The 21,061-nt window shown below is 54.3% G+C and overlaps 7 protein-coding genes across 7 annotated transcripts in view; 5 read left to right on the top strand and 2 right to left on the bottom strand.

The window, feature by feature from the left end:
* Nucleotides 1-754: 754 nt before the first annotated feature.
* VDBG_06677 (predicted protein) lies at nucleotides 755-1,971 on the top strand (the record flags this gene model as incomplete). Its single annotated transcript, XM_003003069.1, has 3 exons — nucleotides 755-984; nucleotides 1,281-1,392; nucleotides 1,672-1,971. The coding sequence occupies 3 exons, from the start codon at nucleotides 755-757 to the stop codon at nucleotides 1,969-1,971; spliced, it is 642 nt and encodes a 213-aa protein (XP_003003115.1).
* A 3,222-nt stretch (nucleotides 1,972-5,193) lies between these two features.
* VDBG_06678 (smr domain-containing protein) lies at nucleotides 5,194-6,111 on the top strand (the record flags this gene model as incomplete). The annotated part of the gene is made up of 2 exons (XM_003003070.1): nucleotides 5,194-5,227; nucleotides 5,342-6,111. The coding sequence occupies 2 exons, from the start codon at nucleotides 5,194-5,196 to the stop codon at nucleotides 6,109-6,111; spliced, it is 804 nt and encodes a 267-aa protein (XP_003003116.1).
* A 600-nt stretch (nucleotides 6,112-6,711) lies between these two features.
* On the top strand, nucleotides 6,712-7,227 carry VDBG_06679 (mitochondrial import inner membrane translocase subunit tim-9; the record flags this gene model as incomplete). Its single annotated transcript, XM_003003071.1, has 3 exons — nucleotides 6,712-6,719; nucleotides 6,803-6,872; nucleotides 7,039-7,227. 3 exons carry the CDS (start codon nucleotides 6,712-6,714, stop codon nucleotides 7,225-7,227), a joined length of 267 nt encoding a protein of 88 aa, XP_003003117.1.
* A 592-nt stretch (nucleotides 7,228-7,819) lies between these two features.
* VDBG_06680 (conserved hypothetical protein) lies at nucleotides 7,820-13,483 on the bottom strand (the record flags this gene model as incomplete). Its single annotated transcript, XM_003003072.1, has 6 exons — nucleotides 7,820-8,628; nucleotides 8,697-9,127; nucleotides 9,225-9,937; nucleotides 10,274-12,298; nucleotides 12,421-13,336; nucleotides 13,413-13,483. 6 exons carry the CDS (start codon nucleotides 13,481-13,483, stop codon nucleotides 7,820-7,822), a joined length of 4,965 nt encoding a protein of 1,654 aa, XP_003003118.1.
* A 580-nt stretch (nucleotides 13,484-14,063) lies between these two features.
* VDBG_06681 (anthranilate synthase component 2) lies at nucleotides 14,064-16,385 on the top strand (the record flags this gene model as incomplete). Its single annotated transcript, XM_003003073.1, has 1 exon — nucleotides 14,064-16,385. The coding sequence occupies one exon, from the start codon at nucleotides 14,064-14,066 to the stop codon at nucleotides 16,383-16,385; it is 2,322 nt and encodes a 773-aa protein (XP_003003119.1).
* Nucleotides 16,386-17,027: 642 nt separating this feature from the next.
* VDBG_06682 (predicted protein) lies at nucleotides 17,028-19,950 on the top strand (the record flags this gene model as incomplete). The annotated part of the gene is made up of 6 exons (XM_003003074.1): nucleotides 17,028-17,217; nucleotides 17,317-17,523; nucleotides 17,663-17,700; nucleotides 17,822-18,061; nucleotides 18,131-18,738; nucleotides 18,801-19,950. The coding sequence occupies 6 exons, from the start codon at nucleotides 17,028-17,030 to the stop codon at nucleotides 19,948-19,950; spliced, it is 2,433 nt and encodes an 810-aa protein (XP_003003120.1).
* A 420-nt stretch (nucleotides 19,951-20,370) lies between these two features.
* Nucleotides 20,371-21,061, bottom strand: part of VDBG_06683 (synaptobrevin) — a gene marked incomplete at both ends in the record, with an annotated part of 1,171 nt that continues 480 nt past the window's right edge. Inside the window, one exon of the mRNA XM_003003075.1 lies at nucleotides 20,371-21,014. Coding sequence (XP_003003121.1) covers nucleotides 20,371-21,014 — 644 coding nt within the window. The remainder of the gene's footprint in view (nucleotides 21,015-21,061) is intronic.

Below are 21,061 nucleotides of genomic sequence, written 5' to 3' on the forward strand. Positions count from 1 at the left end.
CTCCTCGTTCCGGGCCTTGCCCTCCTTCTCCTCGTAACAATCCACAACCCATGATGCCGGTGTTTCCTGGTGCTGAAAGGGTGGTGTATTATAATGGGACAGTTCGAAGGTTGGTGTGACTGCTGATTGGCGAGATTTGGGTACAAATGTTGACCTGCTGATGAAGAATATTTGATTAGCCCACGCTTCTTCGCGAGCAAAATAGAATGATATGCCAAGGCGCGCCTCGTGATATGTCGTGCAGCTTCGGCCAGTGTTGTTCATCGACGAGTGTATGACTTCGCATCCGACGTGGCGTGTTTGCCCAAGAGTCGTGAGCGAGTTCGGTAGATCATGAGGGTAGGCGGGTGTCGACGGTCGTGTCGAGTTCGAGGTTGGTAACTCAGGAGGCCAGACGAGAAGACGGCCAAGGAGACAACCGCCGGGAAATGTATCACGACAAGAATTGCACGGGAACAGCGCGGCACAGGGCAGAACTCACCAATCCTACAGTCGTTGTGCACCAGTCAGTTGACGATGGCAATGGGAATGAAGCAAAAAAGGAACGAGAGACGGCAACAAAACCGATCGTCGGCGTGGTGAGAGATGGGATGGTTGCGACGGGACTTCGGAGATTGTCGGAGAAGTGGGAAAAGAGGAAGGGGCTTTGGTTTGGTTTGGCTCCGGGAGGTGCTTTTAATGTCGGTTGGATAGGGACAAAGTTCTTGCTCGCCAGGGGTGGGGAATCAAGGGACATGGACGGGGATGGGATGAGATGGGATGGGCCTGGGAGACGAGAGAAGGCCGTGGCCGGGGGTGTGTGGGTGACAATAAGCCAGACGCCAGTGCGGTTTCGGGTGGTACGGGGCTGCAGGTACACAGTATGGGAGCGGATCTGTGTGCATCGTTCGAATGCCAGAGTAGGGGACAGACTCAAGGGACCATCAGCGACAAGGGCGCCCCGACCACTCCACTACATGCTGGAAGGCATCAGCAAGGCATCAGGTGTGGGTGGCCCACAGAGCACCCAGTGGTTGCTGGGAGTAACAGTGCGAAAATGCTAAACAAATGACACTGGACCTATCGCTCCCCCGGCGGGGCGCCCACCCCGAATGCACTGGTGTCGCAGGTGGGGACACTGCGCCGTCCAGTCACAGGGCGCAGACGGGCTAGGTCGACGATGTCTTTGAAGTGAGGAAGGAACTACCCAAGCTACCTCTTGCTTGCCTCGCCTCGCCTCGCCGCCCTGGTCGTCCCTGCCCGCCGCCCTGACTAATGTAAAATTTCCTCGCGCCATCCAGATCACGGACCCCAGCCATCGTCGTCCGTGGTCTGTGGGTGGTGGTTTTGCGATGGAGTCCTGAGTACCTTACCATGTACGCTCCTGATGGATCTTCGCCCAAAATGCTCCAGGTGAGAACCCACGACCTCGGTACGGCAATCACCTCTTCGCTGCGCTGACTTCGCTGACGCTGACTGAATCTCTGGGTGCAGTGTGCGGACAGATACCTGCCGGCATATGTACAGGACAAAGTCCCAGGTCCTGCAAGGGGATGCACCAAGGCACCCAGCGGGTATCCCCTGCAATGACCTGCAGAAGTACCTCTTCCAGCCATCGCCGACACCAGTGACGGATGTCAGCCATCTTGGGAACAAGTGTACGGGCTCGTCAGGTGCCCATTTGACGAGTAGCTCTGTGTAAGGCCTGACGCCCGGCGACGTATTAATCTACGGTGCGCGTCGACGGCTTCTGGTGGTGTCGTGGGGGGCCTCGGCAACCGCCATCAACAGCGTAGCAGCAGAAGCAGAACCATCGCCCCAGTGGACGGGCGCCGTCGGTACCTTGTCGAGCTTGCTTTTAGAGCACGCCAGTCAATCCAGGCACTCACATGCGCTACCGAGCGCGGCTTCGCCGGCGCCATCTTCCAACCCCTCCCTCTTGCGCAGCTTGCAGCTTGCCACCCGCTGGAGCTGAAGCCTGCACGGCCGTGATTGACAAAAATACTGGATCAACGTGCGGGTGAGCTGGGGGCGTGTCCCGTTAATAACCTCGTCCGCTCGCGCAACCATCCAGGCAACACATCTCCTGCTGATCAGCGGCCTCTCATTTAATCAGTTAGGGGGGCTGATCGCTGATGACGGACAGCCAGCTTTATTAGCCACGCTGCGGTGTATCCGCTAAAGAAGGCATTGAGAACAACCTGGCCTGGCTCTGAATACCTGAGTGTGCTGCGGACGCCCGTTGGACATCACAATCCCTTTCTTCCACTGGTTGGATGCTGTTGACACGCGGTTGCTTGCTTGACTCGTCGCCTCGATAACCGGTTCCGTTTGCCCTTGTCACCTTTCTTTGTCTGGTTTTTGTGCAGCTGCAGTATGCCGCTGGACTGGACTATACTGTTGCCAGTCCGCATCAGCTCTCGTTGAAAAGCATCGATATGTAGGGCGCTGTCTCTCAACGGCTCGAAGGTGCCGGGCCATTTGGAATAGATGGACAGCGTGCCGACAAAACAAGGGCGTACCCATGGAACGACAAAGAATCGTTCTTCTGGAAAAGCATCAACCGACAGTCTGGAAAGACGCTTCTGCACCTTCAACTGCCAGAACTTGCTTTTCTGGGAATCGATATATGACCGAGTCCGCACGGCTTACCAAGGGCGCATAGGCTGGGCTTTTCGTCTGTAGGATCCAGGGCCAGACCAAACATGAGAGACAGCCTTCAATGTCTGTCTTGCTGTCCGCGAGATGATTGGGCGCCACGGAGCCTCTCTCCCTGCATTCGGAGCCTGCTGGATGCTGTATGGTGTCAAAAGGGGGCCTAAGGCCTGCCAAGACCCACGATGCACCGACATCAACTTGGTCAAACATTTCGCATCAAAGGCGACAAGCAAGTCGGTTACAGAAGCCGGCGTTGAGTAACGGGAGCTATGAAGAGGTTTCTCCAGGTCTCAAGCCTTGTGATCATGGCGCCGGGCGGCGGCGCCACACTTGTACAGTGTGACTGTCTGAAGGTGGCCAACCTCTGGGTGCCCGTCAATCGAATGATCGAAGCAGTGCTGCGTCGCTTGCGTCTTGGGGTTTCTAACTCTACGGCAGCAACTGATCATGCGTGCTGGCAGATTGTGTTGGTCGGGGATCCCGAAGCGTCCGTACGCCCTCTCAACAGCAAGCAGCACTCGGACTTGTTCATCCCGTCGGTTTACCAGTGATGGCTTTTCAAGAACAAGAACTATCCTCCAGCCACCCCTGCGTTGAAACGACTACACTTCTTTCACGAAGTGTTCGGTGTCGGCAGAACGTCGTTTTCCCCACCACAGGATAAGAGGTGAGCCAAAGTGTGACTTCAACTGTTCATGCTGAAACGCCAGGCTAGGTCGTCACACAGAACCCGTAAGGTATCCAAACCACGCAAGCATGAGGCATTGTTGGTCATGGTTGCTCCTGAGAGCGAGGGCAGAATTGATGGGCATTGTCAGTGCCCTATGATACACTGATCGCCCGTCGAGCAAGTTTGTGAGCGGCTTGGCGGCCATGGCGGGCGCATGTTCCCCCAGATCTCTAAAAGACGCCCCTGTCGTTACAACGTCCATTGTCAGAGACATGCAACAACCTAGGCATCCCGGAACGGCACAAATCTCTTCAGTCTCAATCGTTTGGCATCATCTCTGCTAGGCAAGCAGTTCATGTAATGCAGCTAACAGAGGGCAACAGGTTGGTCTACAAAGCGATCCAGCGCACGTCCTCACATTCCAGAAGCAGCGAGTCAGGTGTACCCTCTGAAGCCAAATTTCGTCTTGGAAATAAGGGCAATTTCGCTCGCATCTCTGTTCTCTGCCGGGCTTGGGCCGGAGACTATTGCCAGAAAATCAAGGAACTAGCAGGCTCCCCCCCCTGGTGCAGTGCTGGCTGCAGTCACAGTACTTCGCGCAGGAGGCAATTCCGAGGCCAGGGGAGCCACATGGCCATTCCCACATTTCGCCCCTTCACGATCCACGGCGAGATGAGTTGCCCCTGGATTCTGGTGTGCTTGTTACCGCAAGGGGAGAGCATGTGTGGAGTAACAGATCGTTCCGCGCCCGCATTACGAGCAAGCCTCTATTCCTAGTCCATCGAACGATGATTGCCTGCTTTGAGGGCATGAGAGGCATCGTACCACGGGCTGGCGGTTCGTCTCTTTAATTATTGATTCCCGTCCGTCGAGTGTCGTCAGCACCTTCCGGCGGGGTTGTGATAAAGCCTTCATTCGAAACGGAAATGGAAGGATTGCCTCTGCCATGGCCACCTTGCATTGCATCCTTACATCTATATCATGACTAGTATTCTTCGCCGCCCGCCGCCCGAAACGTCACATCTGATGTGTTCTTGGGACGAGAGCCAGAAAAAGACCAAGGACGGGTGGACAAGCGTTTCATTTGCCAGCAGTCAGTTGGCTCGCGCACGGTATTGGTTGCATCGGTCTTCCCCGTCGCTCCTGTTCCGAAGGATTTCCGGGGGTTCTAGAAGCAATGGAGAGCGACAGCGTGCTTGGCCACCTGAGTTTCATGTTTGCTCCAACGCGGGCGATTTGTCTATTGAGTCAAGAAAGCCGTTGCAGATCCTTTTCTGCAGTAGGCACACACCCAGATGCACACACAGCCCCTGACCGTCCCATGATCAGCGTGGTCGATTCAATGGTACTGTCAGCCCCCGTATTGTCCGTCTCGCTGGTGGATGAACGCAGGCGAATCGGCGTCGCTGGGCTGACCCAGGGTTGCTGGCCTTCACTTCATCAGCCGAGGGCCGTTTTGGGGCATGGGGTGACATTAAGCCAGCGACAAGAGGAATTGGCGGGGCTGTTCATGAGTCGGTTTGGGCGAGTCTTACAACAGTTTGTTCAGCTCGACCAGCATTGAGACCACGACACTCATCACCTGCTCAGCCGAATAGCAATGGGGACAAGTCGAAAAGGCGGTGGGCGAGGTCTTCAGTGAGATGACCATTGGCTGGTCGACCTACCGGCCGGTGATCAGGGGCACTGCCGAAAGTCATTAACCACTTTTGGTAGAGGTACTGTGCCTTGGAAGGCCGCGTTCAGCCACAGCTTTACGAGCTTGCGACGACTCTCAGATTAGATTCAAATCGCTGTCTGGCAGCAGGAACCTTCGGCGTCCACCATTGAGACCCCTCAATTGGCAACATCCCATTGAAGCATTTGGTCTACTTGCTCCAGCCAACATGTCTATCCCCATGAACCGTCTCGGCGGCCGCGGTACGTGTCAAAGCCCAACACCCTTCTGCTTGGCAAGATGATGTCACCATCACAACATACCTTTCCCCATTACCAACGAACGCGACGCTAACTCGACCACGCTTCCTCTTCTAGCCTTCGCCCACACGGACAACGACGATGACGAGACGGAGCGTGAGTACGACCGCCTCCGCGATCTGGCCCGGGCCGAGGCCGAGAAGCGGGGGTCTTGCTTCGATCGCTCCAAGGAGGCCTACCGCAACGGCGACGGCGCCGCCGCCAAGGAGCTCTCCAACCAGGGCAAGCATCACGACGCCCAGGTAGACGCTTACAACCAGCAGGCGTCCGACTTTATCTTCCGCGCCAACAATGCCCCTGGTCGCATCGACGAAGACGAGATTGACCTGCACGGCCAGTTCGTCGAGGAGGCCGAGCGTATCCTCGAGATGCGCATGCGCGCCGACCGCGACCGTGGCCAGTCGCACGTCTATGCCATTGTCGGCAAGGGCCACCACAGCGAGCGCGGCATCCAGAAGCTCAAGCCCGCTGTCGAGAAGCTCTGTCGCGAGATGGGGCTCAACTATGCGACGGACGAGCATAACACGGGTCGTATCCTGATCAACCTCCAGGGCGGCGAGGCGGTCCTCCCGCCGCAAGGTGGCAAGCACCATGGTCAGCAGCAGCAAGGCCATCACCAGCAGCAGCAGCAGCAGCATGGAGGCTACTCGGGCCACGGCCAGCAGCAGCACGGAGAACAGCAGCAGCACCACCACCAGCAAGGTTACAACCAAGGACAGCAGCAGCACCAGGGCCAGCAGCAGGCCCAGCAGCAGCAGGACGAGGGTGCGGATCTTCTTGTCAAGCTTATGCGCAAGATGGAGAAGCACTGCTGTATGATTATGTAAATATGGGCGGAGTTGAGCGCTGGGTAGTAAGACTGGCTTTTTGGATGGAACGTTTGGTTGGGAGACGTGTGACCCTATTCCAGTAGGGCTTGATACCATTAGGGAGGAGGACTGAATTGATTCTGGAGATACGGTTTGAGTTGCGAGTAAATCATGAGAGGCATGTTGCAAGTTTGGTTAAGCTTGTGCCGTCCAAGACTCCCTGGGAGCTACCTCTAGTAGTGACCGCATCTATGCGCCTCTACATGATAGCGTGTCCTCGGCGGAATCCATCTCGGACAAGACGTTCTGAAAAGGCGATGCCTTGGGCCAACCAGTCATGAGGTTGTTCCCCAGTCACATAGCAACGTCCAGACCTGGTGGCTTATCGCCCAATCTTATCCTTATCGCTACCTTTCCCGAATGAGCCAAGTGCGCTCCAATTGGCCATCCCAACCTCCAAAGACCCTCTTGACAAGCCGCGATAGCAACCTCGCAGCCAGACAGCTTTACATCCCAAAGAAATTTCATCATCGCGACAATCCATCTTCCCTACCACGACCATCACGAAACTACAATCACCCACCCGAAAGTCCTTCAACCACACACACACACATCACAATGGAAGGGTACGCCTCAAACTCCGCCGCACTACCCGCCTCCCAGCGCCCCTGTAGGACTACCGAATCGCTAACGAACCTCCTTCCCATAGCTTGACAAGGACCGAGGAGGCCATGCTCCAGCAGCGTCTCCAGAAGCGCCAGGTCAAGGAGTTCATGAACGTAAGCAAGCCCGCCAGCAACCCACACTGCATGAGGAGAAGACATAGACGCCGTATGCAAACTTTACGAAACCTCGGCTGATTCTCCTGATCCGCCGCCGCGGCCCCTTTGGGGGAAACACGAAATCGAAGGAAAGAAAAAGCTGACCGCGAGCCAAACGTCACAGATCTTCGGCAACGTCGTTGACCACTGCTTCAACGCCTGCATCGACGACTTCACGTCCAAGACGCTCTCGTCGCGCGAGAACGGCTGCATCACCCGCTGCGTCCAGAAGCAGATGTTCTCCCAGCAGCGTCTCAGCGAGCGCTTCCAGGAGCACAACGCCGAGATGACGGCCAAGATGCAGCAGCAATAAACTCCCTGCGCGCATGCTTGCACCGCGTGAGGCCTCACTCAGAGAGGGAGGGAGAGAGGGACACACATGATCTCAGAGCAAAACAATCACACACACCTGTATAACAACCATTATTGTATGCCCCCGTTCGTGGGATGGGTAGGGGAGCCCCTGCTTGGATCGGGCCGGTCGAAGAAGGGAAAGCGGGTTCACTCGAACGTGTACATCACAAAGAGGGTGGGAAAGGGGCGGCGCGGGCATAGACAGCAGGCGGTGGATAATGAAACCCCCATTGCCGCGGTTGCTTTCGAAATAACAAATCAAAATCTCACTCCATCATTCTACCTTTTTTGACAGTGCACACTGACTCTGGCTCACTTCATTAGGGTCATCGATGTTGAAAGGCCAATCTGAGGTATCATGGCTACCGTACTAAAATTTCGTACTATCTAATGTCACATGGCCCGCAACGACGGTTCGTCTTGCGACTGCCAGTCCCCTCCGCAAAGAGTACATACATCCAACGCCCATAACCCCGTTTTCGTCTCCCCAAGATGCTTCCTTCCATCCTGAGAGTGTGGCGGCCTGATATCAAAAGTTGCCATAGACATAACTACTCCAAATCCTCCATGAGCACGTCTCGAACGGCCTCCATCTGCGCGACGACCTTGGCCTCGAGCACATTGTCCGGTTTCCTCTCATCCCCGGCAGCGTCGATAGCTGCGCCTCTCCATTCGACCTCGCGCTGACCCAGGGGCAGCAGCCGCTCCTTGAGAAGTTTGCGTGTTGAGAGCCAGAAGTCGATGTTTTCCAGAAGCGATGCTGCATCCCAATCAACTTCAGGAATGTCGCGGTTGTTGTTCACGCGGAGAGCGCCGATGACCTTGGTCAGCAGAGCTAGCGAGTGAACCTCGGAAACAGCAAGAAGCGTGACGTAGTGCGGTGCATCGCGCGAAGCCGTACGACTAGCGCCAGGCGCTTCAAACCTCTCCACGCTGGATTTGAGAAGGTGGGGGAACTGGTTCAGAACATAGGCGACTTCGGGTGCCACTGTCCCGCCGAGCGCAGTGAGGAGGTTGAGGAGGAGAGGTAGGACGCCCTTCGCCCAAATGCTGTAACACCTCTGAGCGCCGACAACGTCGGAAAATGGCGAGATAATGCCTTTACGCATGTAATTTGTAATGTTAGCCGAAGTGAGGTGGCTCAGCAAGCCATCGGCCGCCATCTGTTCCGCGAGAGTGGGTAGTGTAGAAAGCTCCAAAAGGAAGAGCAGACTCAGCTCTCCGTAATCGGGTCGCTGTTGGTCGAGAGTTTGTCTGACCAAGAAAACAGAGATGTCGCTGCGTGCATGGCGTCGTATGACGCATGATGTTAAAGGATTTGAGTCTGGCACTGGTCCATCGCAGGCATACTCAGACAAGCCTGAAGAATTGCGGTTAGGAGGGCAAAATCTTCCGGTGCGACCGCCGCATTCGAGTCGTGCACAAGACTAATCAGTGATCTGAAGCCCTTGGCCACAACGGTATCAAGGAGATTGAGAATAGTCTGTGTCAAGGTTGTTGACGAGCCTTTGGGACCAGATGTTGAAGCGTTGAGGCTTTCCTTGTCCGCGGAGCCGTAAAGACGCAGTGTGACATAGACTGTCTTCAGAATGGTCCGGTGGTATTCGATGGACTCGGGTCCGAATGGGTCTTGGACGGCGTTGATCACACTGAACAGGCTGCCCAAGATCTGCTTGATGTCTTGAGATGTAGGAGATGTACCGACGAGCCGACGAAGCAACATCAAGGCCAAGTTGGCTCGATCCTCGACGATGCGTACGAAGATATTCTCGGGACCTTGAGTTGACTGGTTGGCGTTGAGACACTGCTGGGCTACTTGTAGCATTTGCTTCTGGACATTAGGGTTCTCTGGCAAAGAACTGCTCAATTCAAGGAGCAAGAATTCCCACGCGTGGAACAGAGACTGGGAGATTATTAGCAACTGGCCAGACTTCACTCAGGACAGGCCAGACTTACAATTTGGGCATCGACCAGAGACAAGTTGGCGTTCGCGATGCCCATCTCATTCCTGAATCCATCATCTCGTCGACCGTGCCAGCCGGGATCGAAGGAAGCATCGTATTTGCACGATCCAGGGCGTAGTAGTACCACTTTCCAAGCTCGCGAGGCTCCAATGCCGTTCGCTTGAGGCTGTCCAGGGACACTCCAGGGTATTTGGACGCAAAGTTCTTCGTAAAGTTGTTGTGCAGTGAGTTGTTGTAGCTTGCCACCTCGACACCATCACGGAGAAAATAGTCGAGATCCGCCACAAGGCTTTTCGCCAGCTCCTCAGCGCCGCCCATCTGTCGCTGATGGTACAGCTGCATAGCAAAGATCTCAGCGATGTAGGCCGCCATCTTAGCCTCGACCGCTGCCTTCGTGGCATCTGTCCTCGCGGTCGTGCTTGAGGTCTGTAGCTCTCGCACGAAACGGCGAAGAGACTCGAAGTAGGATGAATCCCTCTGCATCGTGAAGATTGTCCACGGCCAGTGATTCTGCGCTGAAGCAACAAAGTCGAGAACCTTCAGCGCCTCCTCCCTCTCCAGGTCGTTGATGGCCTTCAGCTTAGCGAATGCAGTGCTTAGAACAGAGGTGGTCGCTGATTCAGTGGTTTTATCGGCACCCCTGCTCAGCGCGTCGCGAGGTGTTTTGCCTGTGAGCAGGCAGTTTGACATCCACTGCTGTCGGTTCTGTACAATGATAGAAAAGAAGTGCCATGTGGCACAAACTTCGGAGGATTGAAGGAATGGCTTTCCGAGGCCTGACAGGAGTTGTAGGAACGATCTGGACAGGAGCGGACCGAGATATCCAAGCAGAGATGGGGGGTCGTCGTGAGCTTTAGAAGCATTGACGACCAGTGCCCCAAGGAGCGCCATTACGGGTTGCTTGAATTCTTCATCAACAGCGCTCAGTCGAGCAAAAACAGAGGTTGCTTTGAAGAGATACTCTTCAAACGCGGTAGAGGGCCGCTCCAGGAGAGATGCCACACGCAGCAATGAGGTTGCGAACCCGATCGTCGAAACTACCTGCCTCCTGATGGCAGATAGCTTGCCGAGGTATAGAGTGGAATCCGGGATGCGCAATGCAGTGATCCAAGTCCCAAGAAGAGCCTGAAACCTCAACGAGCCATTGGAGCCAGAGAGGAAAGACTCGATGATGTAGTCAGATGCTGGCTGCAAGCAGATGGACAGTGATTCGGGGCTTCTGGGGTCGCCGATGGAATATGTGTCAGTCACAAGCCTCTCCATGATGGGGATCAGATCTTGAATCAGTATTGTCTGATGGATTTCCGATGGGAACCGCCAGGTAGAGGAGCTCTCGAAGACATCAACGGCACTTTGGGCAATAGCAAGGCTGACTCTTGCAAGCACCTTGTCCGCAACTCCGAGCCAGACATTGTTTGAGACTTTTTGGCGGCCGACAATCTTGTTGCCAGACTTCCGCTGGATAGCGCTATGCATTACGCTGTCGACAAGGCTTGAGAACAACCTGATAACGGAAAGCAGGAAATCAAAGCGATCGGGTGATAGGTCAAGTTGGCCGACCAACCTAGTCAACTTTCCGGCACGTGAGTCCGAGTTGAGAAGATCGCATCGAGCCATGTAGGACCAGACGCGGGTTGGGCAAAGTGGCAAAGTTGCGTGGAGGAATTGGACACACGAGGTCAAGACAAGGATACCAGGGCCATCGGCAGTCGCTTGGTCGTCTTGTGTGTAGACGTCGAGCAGGCTGCAAACAATGGAGATGATATCCTTGTTGCCCGAAAGATGCTTGCTTGTCTCTTCCAAGATCTCAAGACCAGCCTTGAGCACAAGCTCGCCTTTAAGGCCTTTTTTCTTGCTCTTGATTGATTCAGATTGAAGAAGCATTGAGAGCAGTGCAACAACTTCTGCAACGTCCTCCGTTCGTAAACCCTCCAGCTCACTGTTGAAGGTTTCTGATGCAAGATGCACTTCTAGTTGTTTGCCTAGAAGAGCGAGTGCTGAATGTTGATACTCCATTAGTACAACACGGCCAGTATCGGTGATGAAACGTCCGTAGGTGCCAGCGGGTATTATAAGCGCATCATCCTCGCGGGATCTTCTGCTCCAGGAAGACGATGTGTTGAACAGGGAGATATCAGCCAATAGGCGGAATGTGTTCGTGTTCTCCTCTTCCTGCGCCAACTCGTACTCCTGGAAGTTGTCGGGTAAAGAAAAGGTGAGGGAAGGAGTCTTGCGAAGCAGGTTGATAATCGCATCTGCGCTTTCGTCCGTGGCAGATGCACTGGTGAGAGAACGGCAGAGGTTTAGGAATGGCAAGAACTCGTAAGGATAGCGGCTGAATGCTTGGTCGAAGTAGAATTCCAGGGCTCGAGGGTCCTGCAGCGTTTGAGCGGCGATGTCTTGCGCTGGATCCAAATCATGAGATAAATCCCAGTAGCTCTTTCCGGCGGAAAGGACCGAGAGCAAGGCTGTGACGGGATCTGACTGGTAGCCAACCAGAGGGTAAGTGGCTTTCAAGAAGTCGATGAATGTAGTTCGAATGCGGGTGCCCAACGCAGGGGCAAAGCTTCCTTCGTTTGATGCAGAGGCAGCAAAAACCATCTGTGTCACAATATCATAAACCCTGCCCTGGGAAGTGACAGCGATGGCCAGCTGTTCGATTGCTTGCGTGTCATCCTTGAGACCAGAAACAGCAAGAAATCCGTCGAACGGCAAGCCATCGAGAGAGACGATGCTGCCCGCGGACAGCCGGCGTCCGGTGCTGGGTCGAATCAAGGCCTGGGGTTCATTCGAATCGTTAGATTCGAAGACGTCTTGCGACCTCTGATTCTGGATCGTGTCTCTTTTCTCCGAGCGCTCGGTGTGCGAGATGGTCATGCGGTGGGTGATAACGGTCCAAACAAACATGACAGGACTCTGGCTTTCGCAGCCGGCATCAGCAGCTGTGAGGATGGCATCGTGGATCTTTGACAAGACGTCTGATGAGGCAAGATAAGGGTTGTTCTCATCGGGGTGGAGGTCAATGTCTTGTGACAGGAAAGCCATTGCCCTTGAGGGATTCAAAAGCTTCAATGAGATCACGCAGACTAATGTGTGAATAGGGAGCACAACGGAGGCGATGCTCTCATGAACCTATTTTTCTCGTTAGTGGGCCAATCTCTCCATCGCCCAATTCAAGGAAGGCATACCGCAGACAGGCCTTCGAAGAAGACGCAAGACTCCATTAGTGTGAACCATTCAAGGACAGACGAGGGGGCCGCAAAAAGGTCACCATGGCTGTCCAGGGCCTGGAAAATAGTGGCCAAGGCGTGTGCGATTTCGGTCAGCAAGGTGCGTTGCCATTCAACCTCGATCTCATCAATCAAGATGCTCTTGTCGTCAGTCTCCCGTTCAAAACCGTTGCCAAGGCTCTCGACTGTCCGAGCTATCCACTTGAGGTTGGTCGAAATGAGATTCTCCGCCAGCTTGGTCAGATCCTCGGCGGGTAGGACAGGGTAAGTGGCTTCGATAGCCTCTTCGGTGCCTGTGATAGCTTTGGGCTGATGGCGCAAAGTCTCACCATGCGTCAAGTCCGCAGCCATGGCCAGAAAACGACGCTCTGAGAGGTAGGTCTGGAAAATGCGTAAGCGCTTTGCTTCCTCCTTGTCAAACGCGGCCCATATGGCGTCGGCATCCATCGTGGCGCCAGATATGGGGACGAGGCTCGATGATTGAGAGTTGCTGACGCCAGCAGCTTCTTGAAGGTTGACGGCATCTTGTGTTGATAGTGGCCCTGCGAGATGAGCGGCAGGTCGAGCCTGAAATTCGAGAACGACGATCCGAAGCGCTGCAACGAGGTTGACATTGCCAGCTTTGCTGAACCATGCAGCATCCCCCTTTATGGTTCCAATGTCATATTTGCCGTTCGGTGTCGGGGTCACGTTGATGGCAGTCGTCGTCGTCTCGAACTGCTTCTTCGTCGCATCGTTGGATGGGCTGAATGCAGTTGCTGGGTCTTGAAGGAGTGATCGAACATGTTCGTCTTTTAGAAATTTGGACAGGGTTTCTGTGCTTCGACGTTCGCCGGTGGGCTCAGCTAAAGCTTTGGCGACGAGCCTCCAGGAGCTGGTGGCACAGATGTGAGCAATGGCAATCAACAAGGCAGCGCAAACAACAGCAGGGAGCTGCGTGGGAGACATACAGAACGCTGGTCTCGCCCTTGAGGCAGTCCTCCAGCGGAGGAAAATAGATCTGATCTGTCAATGGCGCCATTACCGCAGTGCTCGAGTGTGTGATGCAACCAAGGCTACATGAGACACCACTGCTGGCGAAAGTTGCGAATCAAGGCAGACGAACGCGGTCCGTCGCGATGCACCTTTGGAGCAGTGGTGTTGAGCTTTGGCGGTACTTTGGTACCTACCTTACTTACCTGCCTACTTCCTGCCCTGTCGTTTTTTTGTAGAAGCTCGGACGTTGCGCGCCTGCAACCTCGTCAGCCACAGTCAAGAAGCCGGGGCTTTTCCGGCTTACCAAGAATTGTGGCTCGGCGGCTCATTCGACTGGCCTGCCCGAATGCGGAGCTCTAGGAAGGCATCTTCCGAGAGATAAACTCAGGGTCCAATGGATACAATCGCACTGTGATCCTCGCCTTGGGGGAGCCATGGACCACCGTGCCAAACGGACAAAACACAGTATTGAGGGTTCCATCACACGTATTTCGCCCGCAACTCAAAAGGCTGGTTTGAGTTGACTCACCGAGGCCACGTCAACTCTCAACAACAGAATCCCCAAGGGCCGCGCCAGGAGGTTTCGATTGAATTATATCGCTTTGCAAAAGTGGCTGTCTGACAAGATGCCGTCGCTCGACATCATCGATCACTCTCCCCACCATCCGGACCCCTCGCCACCAATTTCCACGGCGTCAAACCTCATCCTCATCGACAATTATGATTCTTTCACCTGGAACGTTTACCAGTACCTGATTCTCGAGGGCGCCAATGTCACGGTCTACCGGAATGACAAGATTACTCTGGAGGAGCTGGCCAGCAAGAATCCTACGCAATTGATCATTAGTCCCGGTCCCGGCCATCCCTCGACCGACTCTGGTGTCAGTCGCGATGCCATTCGACATTTCGCCGGGAAAATCCCCATTTTCGGCGTCTGCATGGGTCAGCAATGCATATTTGACGTCTATGGTGGCGAGGTTAGCTCGGCCGGAGAATGGTTACATGGCAAGACCTCGCCTCTGACCCACGATGGCAAGGGTGTGTATGCTGGATTACCCCAAGAGCTCCCCGTCACCCGTTATCATTCTTTGGCCGGCACGCAGGTCACTCTTCCTAGCTGCCTCGAGGTGACCTCGTGGGTAGCAAAAAGTGACGGTTCGCCTGGTGTCATTCAGGGTGTCCGTCACCGAGAGTACACCATCGAGGGTGTCCAGTTCCACCCAGAGAGCATCCTGACGGCTGAAGGTCGTACCATGCTGAAGAACTTCCTTCTGCTTCAAGGAGGCACTTGGGAAGAGAACTCTCGTCTGCAAAAGGCTTCTGCCAGCAATGGTGCCGCCAGCACTGGCACTCCGGCACAGCCGGCGCCGCCCGCTGCTGGTAAGAAGAACAATATCCTGCAGCAAATCTACGACCGCCGGAGGAAGTCAGTCGCCGCTCAGAAAGAGATCCCTTCGCAGAGACCTGCGGATCTGCAAGCGACGTATGACCTAAACGGAGCGCCGCCGCAAATTCCATTTGTTGCTCGACTTCGTCAGACGCCATTCGACGTGGCTCTCATGGCGGAAATCAAGCGAGCCTCACCCTCGAAGGGAATCTTCGACCTGAGCATCAGCGCCCCAACCCAAGCCCGGAAGTATGCTCTCGCGGGTGCCAGCGTCATCTCTGTTCTCACAGAGCCCGATTGGTTCAGGGGCAGCATCGAAGATCTGCGAGCGGTGAGGCAAGTTCTGGACGGCATGCCCAACCGACCTGCGATTCTTCGGAAAGAATTCATCTTTGAAGAGTACCAAATTCTGGAGGCCAGGCTCGCTGGTGCTGATACCGTCTTGCTCATTGTCAAGATGCTGACAGTCGAGGAGCTGGAAAGGCTCTACAAGTATTCCGTCTCGCTAGGGATGGAGCCCCTAGTAGAGGTACAGAACACGGAGGAGATGACAATCGCGTTGAACCTCGGGGCCAAGGCCATCGGTGTCAACAACAGGAATCTTGAAAGCTTCGAGGTTGACATGGGCACGACGAGCCGACTGAGGAGCATGGTGCCTGAGAACACCATCATCTGCGCGCTGAGTGGCATCAACACATATGATGATGTCCTGTTGTGCAAGAAGGATGGCGTGAATGCCGTTCTGGTTGGTGAGGCTATCATGAGGGCTTCAGATACGAGCAAGTTCATCAAACAATTGTGTTCGGGCTCTGACGCTGAGCCGGAGAAGCCCGCGCCAGAGCCGCTGTTCGCAAAGATTTGCGGCACACGGACCCCTGAGGCGGCGGAGGAGGCTGTTAGGTCAGGTGCAGATTTCATCGGCATCTGTTTAGTGACTGGGGCCAAGCGTTGCATTTCTGATGACACTGCCCTAGCCATCTCGCAAGTCGTTCATTCCTCTTCGGCGACCCGTTTCCTGCCACCTGTGGGATCATCGGCAGCAGGCAAGGTCGCGACAGACTTTTTTAGCTCGGCTAAGACGCGGTTGTCTGGTTCAAGAACACTCCTGGCCGGTATCTTTCAGAATCAGCCCCTTGATGAGGTGCTCCACAAGCAAAAGCTCTTCAACCTCGACATCGTGCAGCTTCACGGTGATGAGCCTATCGAGTGGGCGAGCCTCATTCCAGTGCCTGTCATCCGCGCCTTCAAGCCTGGTCAGGTCGGAATCGGCCGCCGTGGCTATCACATGGTCCCTCTTCTCGACTCAGGCGCCGGCTCTGGCAAGCTCCTTGACTTTTCGAGTGTGACTGCCACGCTAGCTCAGGACCCTGAGCTGCGGATCATGTTGGCTGGCGGCCTTAACCCTGACAATGTGGTTGACGCTGTACGGGCCCTGGGAAAGTATGCCAGCCAGGTCATTGGCGTTGATGTGAGTAGTGGCGTCGAACAGGATGGCAAGCAGAGCTTGGAAAAGATCAGAGCGTTCATCAAGGCTGCCAAAAGTTGTCATGTAGTTGCGTAGATATGATAGATTGCACCCAACCCATGTCTAGGAAAACAAGAGCCTGTCGAACTAGTGGTGGTCAACGCATGTGACTAGGATTTCACGGATTTTTTAGATGTGGTCTTCTGGAGGCCTTTGCATCATTGTCTGCTGGAAAGTGCTGCCAAGCAAGCGTACGCTCTTCTGCTGTCGTTCCTTCAGGTTTGGTCAATATGAACATTGAACAGACGCCTATTAGCACCTTGTTACTTCGCTCAGGAGCCATGGTTTTGTTTCGTTTCGGGCATTTTACTGAAAGCAGGAGCAGGTCTTGAACCCTGGCTCTCTCAACCTCTTCCATGAAGGACTAGGAAGTTCAATCGCGGGGATGGATCAGAGTTTCATAGGTTTCAGCAAAGGTTCTTCACCTACAGCTAGCTCAAATCTCGGGAGAAGCCATCCACTTGCGCGCAAACTCACATTTTATACAATCCATCTAGCATTCATCTAAACACGAACAAGGTGAACAGATCTTCTCCCAGCAGTTTCTTATGCTGGAATTGTCTCATACAGTCGGTCTTTCTATTTGCGCTGTTTCCCCAAGATTTACTAAGCTATCTAATGCGAGCATCAGGCACTGCAATACCTGCCTGTTAAGGACCTTTCATATCATTCGCAGCCATGGCGCCTGCGATCTTCAAGAACATGGTGCTGGCAACAGCAGGGCCTCTGCCCGGCCAATTCACAGAGGATAATCTAGCTACGTGGATCAAGCAACGCAAGGGTCAGTTCGTAAAGGACATGAATCAATCTGTCACTCATCTACTTTGCACAGATGAGCAATACAAGGCACGAAAGAAGATCAAGAGAAGTGTGTTCAACTCGACCTCAGCCAGATATTTCCTCTCAAAATATGTCGTCTCGAGGCCAATTTCAAAGCAGACTTTGATGCTGACTCCTGTCACAATAGTTAAGGAGGCCCAGCAAAAGGGTAGTCGCATCCGCGTTGTGCATTACGACTGGTTCGAATTCTCGTGCAACCGTAACAAGAAGCTTCCGGAGAAGGAGTACTACTTCGACAACCTCCTCGCAGAGGAGAGAGCTAAGCGCAGAAAGCAGCTCGCCAGATCAAAGTCTCAGAGGAACCTGGCGATTGGCGAGCACTGGATCAATCCAGGTAAGTTTATCACAGAGGGGGGGGAGCAACGAAGGCCCGGTGGCGAGCGTCAGGTTGAAAGATGCATCAGATCTATATCGAGTCTTTGCGGATGTTTTTCCCTTTGAGAACAGGTTGAGCTCTTCCGGAATCTTCACAGACAATTTTGGCACGTGCGAGGAGAAATACGTTCTCTATGTAAGTCTCAATTCACTGCCTAACTGAGCAACGCGACGCGTCTTCGACGGACGGTGTTTCCTTCGATCTCACAATAGTCGCGACAAAAACGCGGGGGGTTTTCGACTGACAAGACCACTAGCTCTTCCAATCTTTTGCCAAACCCACTCTCTACTGGTTTGGTGTCAAGTACTACAAGAAGGACGACGGAAAGAGGTGGATGTTGAAGGCCATCAACCGACCGTCGCCCTGTTCCCGCCCCTTTTACACCGAATTCGACAAGTTTAAAGACTTCTTCAGGCTCAAGACCGGTATTGCCTGGCACGAGCGTATCACCAAGGCAGGCACGACCGAAAGTACCTATTTCCAGTACACACCACCCGTAAGTCATGACATGTCGATTCTTGACCGACATTCATCACATTTTATTAGTGGCTAATAGCAGTGATAGACGGGAGGCAAACCCGTTGGCAAAGGATTGACCAGAGGAAGAACACACGAAGATTGCCTTGAGTTGAATCATCAACTACGACGAATGCACAACGATTTATTTGGTGACACGCAAACAAGCAGCGACAAGAACCCGTCAATGATTGAGGGCCCAAAGACTCAAGATCCTGCTCAAGGGTGTGAGCAGAATAGCCACTACAGCACTAGCGACGTGACGGATGTGGGAACCATGAATCAAGACACCGCCGAACAGGAGTTGCTTGAGCTGCTCAAAGACAAAGGCATCGAAGAAGCCCTGGATCGAACTCTTTATTCTGTGGCTCAACACCATCAGAGCACATACAGCGGTTACCATAATGAAGCCCGTTCGCCAGACAAGACGAAGCTTGAGATACCTCAACCCGGAGATGCTCCTCTATTCAAACTCGATCAACTCTTGGCTGACAAAAACTTAGCCACTCATAGCTCCTTCAATATGGTTGAGAGTTTCAGGAGCCTCAGTGTGCCCACTTTCGACGAGGCTGTTGCCGGGACGGACGCTGCCCAGGCACAATTGATCCAAGAGTCTATCGACCAGGCCGCCAAAGATGCCAACGGTGAAGAAGGCCAGTCAGTTTCTGAAAGAAGTCAAAAAAATTGCGGAGTCGACCTTGAGGATTATCCTCTGGCAGACAACAGGCTGCCTCTGACAAGAGCAAAGCAATTGATGTGCTGCTCAAGGCTGCCAATGCTAGCCAAGGGGTTCGGGATATCTTGAGCAAGACCGAGTTTGCTCGTATCATCGGCGAACTTGATGACTTTCCCATCGAACAGGCCAAGGCTCGTGACTTCTCTCAGGACCAGGAGCCGGTGAAAAGCCGCACGATCGTTGAGCCAGACTATCTCGAGATTCCTAGCGATGACGTTGAGGAGAACCCTCTGAGCCGAGTGAAGTTGCAGCCCTGCGACAGAGCCAGAATCAGAGAAGCTTTCGAGCACATGACCTGGTCGCAGAAGCGCAAGAGAGACACCGGCAAGGACATGGCTGCCTTTCGCACTCCTGAGAGTGCTGGCACCTTCATGGGCGCAGGCGAGGTCAGGGTGGTCACCAAGCGGGTCAAGAAGGCCGCGAAACACAAGTCTGAGGCTCGCCATATCACGAAGGCGATGCGAGAAACCGCAGGTGCTGAGATTACGCAGGAGGGCACCTTACGGCCTCTGAGTGAAGAACAAGTCGCCCATATCTTCAGCCAGCCCATCCCACAGCCTGGAGGCAAAATCCCCAGCAGCAGGACTATCAGCATGGAATTGAGCCTGGATGACGTGTCAGGTATGGTTGATGAGATGTTTGGCGTCAGCAAGTTCGACGACGGTAGCGATCTCATGACTGAAATGCACGGCGAACGCCCTTGGCCTGCTGGTCATAACCCTGCCAGCCCCGAGGATGACCCTGCCCACACGAACGAACCCGTCGAGGACTTCGACACTCGAGCCCCGAGCTTCAAGGATATGTCCGCCAAAACTGCGGCTCATGGCAGCAGCGGTATCGAAATGCACTGCTTCGTGGACCAAGAGACCGGCGAACACCGCAGTGGTATCAGCATGGTTCTTTCGAATAATGAGTCTTCGGCAGATGACGACTACGTGCTCTCCCAAGGACTGAACACTGCCATGCAGACAGACGTATCTCCTGCCGACGAAGCCAGCAACTTAATTCAGTATCGACAGAGCGCGCCCCGGACTGAAGCGTGCTTTGCACCATTCGCTGAAGAGGAGTTGATGTTTCAATCATCAGATCTGCACCCCAATGTCTCGGCACACTTCAAGCCGAAGACGAACTGAATTTGTGCTACGAGACGTACGATTTGACTTCGCCGGCAAATATCGAGGCAAGCACTGCCACGATTTGCATGTTTCGCTCGGTAGCCGTTGCATATAATTCAGGTTGCTTCGCATGAGTGCGTCTAGCAACGCTACCGATGGGTCGCGAGATACCCAGGGGGGAATGGTTGCTCTTATGGATAACAAGGCATGGCATCCGGGTTTGCAAGGGTAATCAGGATGACGATTCAAGGCGTTCATAGAAAGGATACCCAGAAACAAATGTTTCTCTTGCTTCTGGGTTGGCTAAGTTTAATAGCTCGGCGAGCGTTTCTCGCTGATAGGATCGTGAATACCTTAGGACATGAAGTCTTCCACCATTTGAGGTGTTTCCCAGATTGCGCCTTACTCGTTACCATCCCACGTTTACTAACTCATTAATCAGAAGCGCAGCTTCGGCATAACGAACACCAGTAGCACCAACGCAACCATGAGCCCATATACCCAGGCATAGAGAATCATTCTGCCGTACCACCCCTTTCCCTCCGTCATGCGCTTCAGTGCGCCCATGCGTCGGCTCGCGGCATCCATGCCCTTTTCCGTCCGATCCATGCCCTCTCCTGCGCGGCTCAGCAAGGCCTTGTCCTCTTCGAGCGTCGTAGAGAACCGTTGTGATGACGCCTTGAGCGCACTGGCCATCTTCAAAATGGAGCCGGACAGAGCGTCTTGCTCGGCACGCTGGTGATCGAGGATGGCTTCGGCGGTGGCTGTCGAGGAGCCCGTCTTCGTAGACAGGCCGGTAGTGGTGCGCCGGTTGGCAAAGAGGGCTGCGCGTGCCGTCGTGGCTGCAGTATCTTGTGCTGACGACGGCTGGGGCCCCCTCGCACGAAGCGTCTGGGCTGTCGTTGTTGCGGGTGCCGAGAGGGTTTCTGGAGACGCATGATCCGGATCTCGCGTCGTGCCTGTGGACTGTTCTGCGCTGCCTGGTGGCTGGATCGTCTGTGAAGCAACTGAAGGGGGCAGATCTGGTATCTCGGGTTCTGGATCTGATGCCTCGGCATCCTCTGTCCCCTCGGTCGGTATGTCTGTCGACTGCGAGTCCCATAGCTCTTGTGTAAAAATATAACGATCA

Source organism: Verticillium alfalfae, genomic scaffold (genome assembly GCF_000150825.1).
Source record: "Verticillium alfalfae VaMs.102 supercont1.8 genomic scaffold, whole genome shotgun sequence".
Taxonomy (NCBI): domain Eukaryota; kingdom Fungi; phylum Ascomycota; class Sordariomycetes; order Glomerellales; family Plectosphaerellaceae; genus Verticillium; species Verticillium alfalfae.